This window comes from Artibeus jamaicensis, unplaced genomic scaffold (genome assembly GCF_021234435.1).
Source record: "Artibeus jamaicensis isolate MK-2021 breed Jamaican fruit bat unplaced genomic scaffold, CSHL_Jam_final scaffold_916, whole genome shotgun sequence".
Lineage (NCBI taxonomy): Eukaryota > Metazoa > Chordata > Mammalia > Chiroptera > Phyllostomidae > Artibeus > Artibeus jamaicensis.
Window position 1 is genome coordinate 15,657,474 of NW_026522059.1, and position 10,663 is coordinate 15,668,136.

At 41.8% G+C, this 10,663-nt stretch overlaps 1 protein-coding gene across 1 annotated transcript; it reads right to left on the reverse strand.

Annotated features, from left to right (window-relative positions):
- Positions 1-3,102: 3,102 nt before the first annotated feature.
- UTP23 (UTP23 small subunit processome component) lies at positions 3,103-9,565 on the reverse strand. The gene is made up of 3 exons (XM_037146384.2): positions 9,277-9,565; positions 5,949-6,123; positions 3,103-4,572 (listed from the first exon to the last, which is right to left on the reverse strand). Exons 1-3 carry the CDS (start codon positions 9,462-9,464, stop codon positions 4,189-4,191), a joined length of 747 nt encoding a protein of 248 aa, XP_037002279.1. The 5' UTR covers positions 9,465-9,565; the 3' UTR covers positions 3,103-4,188.
- Between the last annotated feature and the right edge of the window lie 1,098 nt (positions 9,566-10,663).

Sequence of the window (10,663 nt, forward strand, 5' to 3'; positions counted from 1 at the left end):
TGTCTCAGAGGTTCTCAGTCTGGCTGCACATTGGAAACAACCGGGGAGCATTTACATTACAAAATGCCTGGACCCCACGCCAGATGGAAGAAATCTGGGTGTCTCATGTGGGGTTTGGGCACCTGCCTTTTCCCTCTTCCCCAGGGTTCTGGTGCAGAGAGAGGGCCAGGAACCACTGTGCCTCAGCCTTCTGCTTCTCAAACCGATTGTAAGTAGCCACGGTTCTGACTTCTTTTTTTCCTTTATCAGCTGCAGCAGATTCACTTGCTTTCTTCCTCTTTTGTCATTTTACCAAAGTCACCAAAAAACCTCAGAAGGTCCAAAGTGTTTTTTAGCTAGAACATGATAGGGACCAGACACATGCGGACAGGATGTTACATCCAGAAAAGCTACAGTAATTTCTCATTGCTGTGAGATAATGGGGAAGGTGGAGGTGTTGCCTTCTCGGGATGTCAGAGCAGGATGTCTACCAGCACAAAGGACAATGACATAGAGGGACACTGAATCTCATAGTGCCTTCGAACGTGGTCAGATAGTGGCTCTCTTATGATCACCTATTTCTGGAGATAGGAAGAAAAGACACAGTGTAACTCTGTCCTCTGGGGATTACCAATGGCCTCTGGGAAACAGCTTCAGAGTTGATGGGAGTCCCAGTAGGTAGCCTTGCACTGTAACTACACTTGTTCTGAAAACAATGTGTCTCATGGGCAACAGAGTGTACACGCATGCAATCTCTCTCCTCTTTCTCCACACATACATATGCGTATTCTGATAACTCGGGTCAGAATAACTCATAAAAGAGGATGATGAGAGATGTAGTAAATAACTTGAAGAGGCAGACGATGTTAACAATATGTCAGTTAGGATGTAACAGTAGAAAACGGAAACAGTGGGAAACTGTAGGCCACCCCACCATTCCTTTGACATTGTTTCTGTAAGTGTGGACTCGGACTAATATGTAGGTTGTAGATGAATAGCAACGTTTGTATAAGAATCCTAGGAACTACAGTAACTTCTAAAGATACAGACCTCGACCTTCAGGCATCTCAGCTCTGGGAGATTCGCTGACCTTCAGCCATGGAGCCAGGATGACCTGAAGTCTAGACAACTGACTAAAACTGGGATGATGCACGCCAAACTAGCACTTGCCTTATTGGAATGGGGACTGTGCTAGTCTGCACATAGAGAACTTGACAATCCCTTCTCTTGATCACTTTGTTCTGTTCCCTTCTCCTCCTCATAAAAACTTCTGCCTCCACTGAGAGGTGCGGATGGGCTTTGAGACATGAGTCCTTCTTCCAAATGGCCGACATCTGCAAATAAACCAGTTTCCTTTACATCAGTACCTGCCTGTCAAGCACTGGCTATCATACAGACAGGCAGCTGGACCTGTGTTCAGTTACAAGAATACATGAGATTTTGTCAACCAACGTATTTCTAAATATTTCTCCCTTTTTGCCAAAATGTACAATTCTTTTTTTTCCCCTTGATGGTTAGTTTCAAATGCTTAAATGTTCAAGATATAAAGTTTTGAGCAACGCATGTGCTGTCTGGGCAGGCAAAGGTAGATGGCCCCTATTTTTGTCATACATAAAAGAAACAGTGTGATAGTGGCAGTCCTGAGTGAGGAAGGCTGGAGACCTGGTGACACAGGTGATAATGACAGAGTGCATTTCATCCCGCTCGCTTCATTTACTCACTCATTCAACACTTACTGAGCACCTAGGTGCCAAAATGACATCAAGTGCTACTAGAAAACAAGGGCAAAATAAAACGAGATCTTTGAACTTTACCCTAAGAAAAGCCTAATGTCAGCTCTCAGTATCTAAATGTGTTGTTTCAGGAATGATGATGAGACGTAAAACCCCAGAAGCTGCTTCCCTGACCAGCTCTCTGGGGTTTCTGCAGCCCCCATTCTGAGGGGCTGCAAAGGTGGGTAGTAGGCGCCAACACACGGATCTTCTACAATCCATGCTGTTCCTTGAGCTTCCTTTGAGTCCCTGCTCTTTCTCAATGCAGAGGACTCCCTAACAGTCAGTATGAACTTTATTTTCCCATATAGCTAAACAGCATTTGCTCCCATTACTTACCACATAAAAGACTTGCATGCATTAATTCCATTTTGGAGATTTCATTACATAGGGATTATCATTTTGATTAACATCGAGTCAAACAAAACATCACTGTAAATAGTTATGCCAAGAGATGAACCTTTGGAAAATTTACCCTTTCAGCATTTACTACCTGTGGGAAGGTTTAGACAATTTGTAACATTTTGGAAGCTAAAGGGAACAGACGGTGTTTTCCAGACCTCAGCAGGGAGTGGACAGTGAGCTGGTACAATCTTCTTGTAATTAATTCATAGGAGAAAAAGGAATGAAACCACAGCACCCAACTAGCTTGTAATTTTTTTCCTTTAAAAAAACTGGAATCAATTGCATACATTTTCTTCTTCAGCTGCCATTAAAACACTAAAGGATGCGTTAGTATGTTTTGTTCAATATCCTTGGTTATATGAATAATTCATGAATATGTATTGTATACCTACTGTGTAATACTTTTTAAAAACAACTTGAGATAGCTTACATAACACAATTCACCCGTTTAAAGTGTACAAATTAAATGGGTTTATATGTTCTAATTATTTTATGTCCAGTACCCCAACAAACTTGAGAAATTTTTTATTACCCTGGAAACCCTCCACCTCTTCCCCCCCCCCCCCCCCCCCCCGTCTTAGATATGCATTAACCTACTTTCTGTCTCAATTTGCCCACTTTGGACATTTCTTGTAAAATGGAATCATACATGATCACTTGTGACTATTTTATTTCACTTAGCACTGTTTTCAAGGCTTATCCATGCTGTAGCGACATATTAATTGTTCATCTCTTTTTAACGCCAAATAATATTCCATTGTGTGGCTATACCACATTTGGTATATCATATCATCAGTTAATGGACATTTGGAATGTCTCCACATTTTGGTATTATGAATATATGAATCTTGTGTGGACACAAGTTTTCATTTCTCTTGGGTGAAAATGATGGATAATATGAGGTAACTCTCATTTTTTAAAAAATAATTTATTTACTTTTAGAGAAAGGGGAAGGGAAGAGGGAGAGAAACATCAATGTGAGAGAGAAACATCAATTGGTTGCCTCTCACAATTAAGTTCTCCAGGGAAACTGAATGGAATGATTTTCAGCCAAGAATTCTTTATCTTGCTAGATTATCAGTCCAACAAATATGAGGGCAGACGTACTGGTTGAACCTCAAAAAAATGTACTACACTCTTCGCTTCATGAGAGCAGAAAAGAAAACCAAGCAAGAGAATCTAAAATGAAGAATCTAGGAACCAGAAGTGAAAAAGTAGATTCTGGATAAGGGCAAGGAGTACCTGGGTGACAGCTGAGCAACATGCTCAGCAGAAAACCTTTCAACATTAGAAGACAGAAGGCTCCAGAAATATCTCCAGGGGTAAGAAATGACCTGATACTATCATAAGGAAAACTGTATTTTGAGATCCTTTACAGAATTATTAAAATATGTGGTAAGATCAAGTCAGATACTAAATTGGGACATTATGAACTTCTAGAATAACAAAAAAATAGTGTAAAAAATTCAATCACAGCATGCTACTTGGTTCAGCGGATTCTAAGGTTTATAGTCATATAAAAATACTGAATTTAGGATGTATCACTATACTGGAAAAATGGTTGAGCAACATAAGCAGAACTTCCATTCTTTCTGGTGGAAAGTCAAGAATGGATGGATCAAAAGGGTGCAGCATATTCATATCATTTGGAAATATAAATTATATATATAAAACTCTGCATGAGCTGAAAGAGGGTTTCCTCTGTGAATGTGAGAGACAACTACTTTTTTCTTGCCCCAAGCCTTTTGACACTATTTGACTGTTTCAACTATTTCCATACAATGTTGCTGGGTGGAATGATGATGAGACACAGGGAGACAATAGTCTGACATCAATGCACGATCTCCAAAATCTCCAAAAACAATCTCCTAAACCCATTTACTGTTTTGTTTTTTATTTATAAATAATTTTATGCAAAGACAATGGACCAATATCCATTTACAAAAATAAGTTTTTTCTAACCTAAATACTTTGTTTTAAAAAGAAATGTACTTTTCACATTTGAATGTCTTTCAAAGTATCCAAAGGATTCTTATCCTTTTGCAGTCTCCTTTTCAGAAAGTACTTTTGAGGTTGATCTGTTCCGTATTCTTTTTCTTTTTCTTTTCTTTTCAGGAGCAGATGGGTTTGTATCCTGTGCTTTTTTCTTTTTCTTCAAACAGCTAAGAGGATTGGGCCCACTTACTTTCTTCCGCTTTTTTCTTCTTCTCTGCTCAGGGTTTGTCACTAAACCCTGTTCTTTTTTGAGTTGCTTGATACTCTGCTTCTCATGAATGGAGACAAGCTGACCTGACTCGACTGCTTTAACGAAGGCAATTGTTTTGGGAGAAGGTTTGTCCAAGACTATAGTGTTCTGAATAACAAACATAAGAGGAACTCCGGGCCTTTTTTTTACTTTCATAGACAAATTCTGATCCTATTAAAAAGAAAAATAGAATTATTTAGCTCAAGTATGTCAATTAAATGAGATGCCTTAGATAGGTTTCTAAGACATCAAGAGAAGAGATCTCTTCTAAAAACAGAAGAGATCACAGGTGTTATTTTTCAAATTAGTATGTCTCACCAGTGGGAGTACAATGTATTTTATAATAAAGAGAAACATAAAGATTGAGCACAAATAGTTAAGTGGCAGCAATGTGAACTGGACTTATCAATATTCTAGGATAGTGATTTTCAGCCTTTTTCATCTCATGCCACACTAAAGTAGTCACTAAAATGCTGTGGTGCACCAAAAATATATTTTCTGCTGATCCAACCCCCACAAAAAACAGGTATAATTTTGATTCATTTACTCCTCCTCCTAGTAATTCCTACCCTTTTTGCTCCAAAGTGACTAGTAAAAAAATCAGATGCCTATACTTGTACGTAAGGATTTCTGGTACCAAAAATTAACCAATCAGATGCAACTTTATTATGCAATATGACAAATAACATGCAACTCTTACTATATAACCTATATATTTATGGTTCAAGACAGGGCATTCACACTGGATGGCCATTGTTGTTTGGGTTATTGTCATGTTTTTATTTGACAATCTAAGAAAAAAAGAGATAAGTGCCCCTGACTCAATAGTCAGGTACTGTACTGGTTGAAAATCGCTGTTCTGGGACCACGAATTACAAACCAGTGCAAAGGTAAACATGGTGCCTGTGCTCTGAGATGCTCCAGAGAGGGTGTAGAATGCTGGCGGAGGCTGAGGTAATAGAAGTAAAGTAGGAATCAGCAGATTCAGATTCTAGATTCAGCTTTGCCTCTAATTAAGTAATTTTATAGTTCTGAAAGCATATTTAAGCAAATCTGTATGAAAGTGAACTCCTTCATTAACATCAGCCCTGAGAGTCTCTGGTCCCCTGCCTCCAGGTCTTTTGAAAAGCCTGAAACAGTTCGATGTTGGTGGTACAGTCTCAAATAATATGAAACATGACTTTTTGAAAAATAGTATAAAATGTAGGAACAGGAGAACACATTTATAAAAATAGAGTGCAAAATCTTTACTTATTTTCCCTTCAAGAATCCCAAAACATATCATCGTATCTCTATATCAATAATGTTTTTATTTTAAAAAAGGAAACCAGTAATTAAGAAGAAAATCAATGTGCTTAAGGTTCTCAAATTATCTAATGACAACTGCTTTTACTGATTTCAAATTAACTTAAAAGCTGGTATTTTAATGATGTTGAAACACTTTAAAAACAAACCACCTCCACTAAATTTTTCTGATTATAAATAGCTCCATATGAAGTATGACTAGAAATGATTAGAATTGGCTCTGGTTTTAAAAGTAGTATCACCTGTGATGCCACAAAATAATGATGAGGATTTCCGTCTTCAACCATGGAAAGCAGACATTCTGATCCACTCACTGCATTCTTGAAATGGGAACAATTTCGAACCTGGCATTTTTGTGCAATCAGTTTTGCCCCATATAAGTCCTTTCCCAATGTTTCTAACTCTTTTAACACACACCTGAAAAAGAAAGTGTTATTATTTTCAGAATGGTCAAAATGCAATCGACGTTTAAAGGCTTCTGCAGTGTATGGAAAGTGCTGTGACTGATCAAATGTGTCAAAAGATGTTTGTGGTTTCTTGGTACTACTGACATTTTAGCCAAAAAATTCTTTGCTGTGGGGCTGTCTTATGCCCTGAAAGCTGTTTAGCAGCACCCCTGGCCTGTACTCACTAGAAACCAATAGCAGGAGACAGCTGACATACTCAAAATATCCAATCAACAAAATTATTGGTGCAAATAAAAAAAAAAGTCTTTTATTTTATGGGGAAAAAACTAAATGGGCTTTTTGGTCTACCCAATAGTTCGACAAGAGAAACCTTGCCCCAACCATAGTGCTATGTGCTTGTACTTCAAGTACCAACTGGTTCACCTTCAAAATATCTTCTACTCAGAAAAGTAAAAATTCTCAAGTCATCAGGTTGTTGCAAAATAACCACTACTTCCTTTCACTCTGTATTTTCATATTAATATAAGCCAGTGTTTTTCCAAGTTTCATCTGTAAATGATTCATATCAGAATGACAGTGACATTAAATTTTATTAATCTCTAGATCTTTTCTCATCCCCAATCTGCACCTCTTATGGAAGAGTCACGTACTACTATTTTAATAAGTTTCTAGCCCTTCTTCCATTGAGAGAGAATGAGAATGAACTACTGGGTCAAAGATTTCATCAAACTTAGCCAGCCCTCACCAGACTCCCTTTATCACCCCATTAGTTTTTGTTTTCTTGAGATTTTGCTTTTTACTGTCATGAGTTTTGACCTCTATTCTGAGTTCCAGGCCCAAATTATCTATTACATAATTCCTATGGATGTCCTGCCACCAGTTTTCATCCGCCAAGCCTAAAACCAAACTCCTTTCCTCCAGGACTTGCTCTTTGAACTCTTACCTTCCCAGACACCCTGGGTAGAAACCAGAAATCCTAATGACCTTTCATTCCTCACCCTGACCCCTATCCCCCAGCTGTTAGCCCTACCTTAGCTGCTGGTACCTGTCTCAGTAATGTCTCCCTGGAAGCCCCTGGGTTTCTTCCTTTCCTCTCCCAGGTTCAGGATCATTATTTCTAGATCAGACCATCGCACAACAGGCCTGCCTGCCTTCACTCTCGTTTCTACAACATGGACTTCACACTTTTGCAGTCATTTTTCTCTAAAAGATAGTTATGTCTGATAACATTCTGCCGCTCTACTTCCTCAAATTATGAAAACTCCAAATTTCTTAAAACCTAAATATGAGCAAACGTTTAAGATCTAACTATTAGTGGCAGCAAATAAATTCTACAGAGAAACACGTGACCTGATTTCTTAAAAAACAGAAATAGCAAATTTCAAACAAAGGAAAACTGTTACAGTTTTAAAAAAGGCTTAAGAACCATAGAAACAAGTGTAACTTATGTACCTTGTTTGAACTCTGACTTTAAAAAGCCTTCTTTGTCTCTTAATGATACACACCAAGAATTGGCAGAATATGATTTAAAATAAACCATCAATAAGGAGGGGGAACGATTGTTGAAAGTGGGCTGCCCACACTGATAACTGTAAAGCTGGGTGACAGACAGTCCATTATAACATTCTACTTTTGTGTAGGTATGAAATATGAGAGAAATTAAAATGAATTCTTAGGGGAAAAAATGCTGTAGAATAGCATTTCCTGCAGTACATCTCAACTTTTTTATATTATAGCACCGTATTAAAAATCTCCGCATTTCTAGGGCGCACGGGGATAAATGGACAAGCCGCTTACAGCCAGAAGCAACCAGCTGGGGGGTAAAGGCTATGCCAGGGCTTGGCTGGGAGCCCTGAACACTACGGGGATGGGGCATTTGGGGGCACCTGTCACCCGAGTAGGGTACTGCTCACGAAGTTGTGACTATGGGGATCTGTGCACGGAGCTGTGTTCCGCGGGAAGAGCGGGCCAGCGACGCCGTGTGCAGGCAGGAAGGAGCACACCCTCGTGTTTCTGTGCGCACACACGCATGACACAGCGCACGTCACAGCGCACGTCAACAGTGGCTCCTCGCTGCTGTGGCATTATGGTTCACCTTAACTTTTTTTTTTTTCAAGTAAATATTTTTAAAGTAATGTTCTACAATGAACAAGAAATCTACTAAGTTTTAACATAGTGGTTCTTCATGATCTAGCCTCAATTTACCTTTTCTCCTGTTTCATTCCCAAAGACACTCTGGGCCCTAATCTCGTTCCCAGCCACTTCTCATCATTTCTTTGTTCAAAAGCGCCTCACAAGGAACGTCACTTACCTCTTTTCTGACACTCAAAATACTCCTTCCCCTCGGAACTGACCTGTGACCGGACTCAAAAGTTTTCTGTCTTCCGTAAAACCCTGACGATCCTCACCTCTCCCTCCCCTCCCCACAAGGGGACATGGGGACACTAGCCCCGGGGACAAAGCACGTGGACTGGAGGCTGGCACGCGCACTTTCTCGGGCACCAGGGCCGGGAGTTAGTCCTGTTCACCAAGCGACCCTCAGTGGCGACAGCAGTGCTTGGAGCGAGGTTGGTGTTAAACCAGGCAGATGAATATTAACCAATGGCCTTGGGCAAAGGCGTCATCTCCAGTCCCGACTCATCTTTTTGGGAATGCAAGATGTCAACTCACAGGGCAGTCGTGAAGCTTGAAACTTTTCAACGTAAATTAGGAAAAGGGATGCAAATCACCACCACCGTTTAAAAGGGGTGGGTTTCAGATGCCAACAACTGCTCCACATTCTCTGTACTTCCTCACCTGACACTCTGGCGACCTTACAAGCAGTTGCGGCCTCTCTTTGGATAGATGAAAAGATACATCCAAAGCTCAGAAAGTTTAAAAAACTTGCAGGAGATAACAGAGCTAGGATGACTGAGTCCAGGCCTCAAAGCCAAGTTGGACTACAGAGCACGTGGTCTTAATCTCAAGGCTAAGGACACGTGGCCATGTCAGGGCACTTTCCGCCTGCATTGCGCGTATTACCCCCCTGCCCTCCCCAGAACCACCACCAACTGTCGACTCCTCGTGGGCGGGGCGCCTCGCACCTCGGGGGCTCACCGGGGTGGCCTCGTCTCTACGACACCCGCGGGTGCCCCGCGCCGCCACCCGCGCCGGGAGCGCCCACCTGGTGGTGCACAGCTGTGTCTCCCCCATGAGGTAGCGGGGCAGCTGCTCCCGCAGCTGGATGCGGCCCCGCAGCGCCGCCTGGCAGAAGGTACCATCTAGCAGGATCTGGTACGGCTCGCGAACTCCGAAATTGTTGCGGAAGAAGCCGAGGTGCTTTTTCGCATGTTTCTGCCTCGTGATCTTCATACCTAGTTTCCCCGGACCAAGGCCCGGGACCACGAAGGGATTCAAACACTTCCTTCAGCGCCAGCTACCTGTTCAGCGGTTCCTCCCGGAAATGAAACTCCTTTAGCCCCGGAAGCAAATGCGCCACCGCCTGGGCCGGCCCTCTGTTTACCTTACACCCAGACAAGCGCGCGCCTGACCCTGGTGCTTGCGCTTTAAGGGGCGTGTCCTGGGGGCGGAGCTTGCGCCTAGGCCGGAAAATCGCTGGGTGCTCGAGCTCTCACAGGGCGTACCTGCGCAGTTACGAGCTAGATTAAAGAGCTTTTAGACTGCGTTTAGCGTTCTAGCCAGCAAGCAGTCAGCGTTTTAAAGGTTGACCGTGTAATGATAGTCACTGATAATATTAAGCCTTAACTCGTTCTATTCTAGGTACTTTGCCCCTTGTTAGTCCCTTTAATGATTTTAATTCCCAAGTGAGGGAAGGAAAGGGCTCAAAGTATATTGGACAGCTGTGACTGCACAGGTTTGTACTGGTTACCTTCCTATAAAGAAGTTAAATATTAAGTATCTTTACAAAGAGCACGTGGTTCTGGAATCTAAATCGCAAGCCTTAAGTTCAAATGTTGCTAACCGACCCCCCCAGAACCTGCCCTCAATGTAGGAGCCGAAAGTCGGGGCAGAGTCCTGCTCTGCTCCTCCTCCGCTGCCTGAGACCGTCGTGAATCACTCCCACGGGGCATTTGGGGGGGACCCTCCCCAAAGGCTTCGTCTGCGGAGTCAGAGTCCTTGTCCTAGTTCTGCACCTAGCTCAAGCCACTTGACTTTGAACAAGTCCCCCAGAAAGCTGGATTCGGCTTCCAAATTGTCAAGTAGGTTGGCGAGACTGGATTATTTTTAAGAACCCTTTTACGTTTATAGTTCCTGAGACAGAAAGGCTACATACTGGGAGGTAACAGGAAGGTACGAAACTGACGGAACGTTTAGAAACTATTTGGTCAACTTGATTAATGAAGAGAGGGAATCAGGAAAATTTGAGTTCCCCAGTGGCTAATTGCCAAGTATCCGCTTCAATTCAAGGCAAAATAACCAAAGAATGGGGAGTATGGAATTTTGCAGTTTTGTCCTGACCTGGAATCTGTCCCAGATCTAGTTTTGGCTAAAGATTGAGAGAAGGAACCAACACAGAAAAATGATTTACAAAGTGTTTGAGATGTGTTATT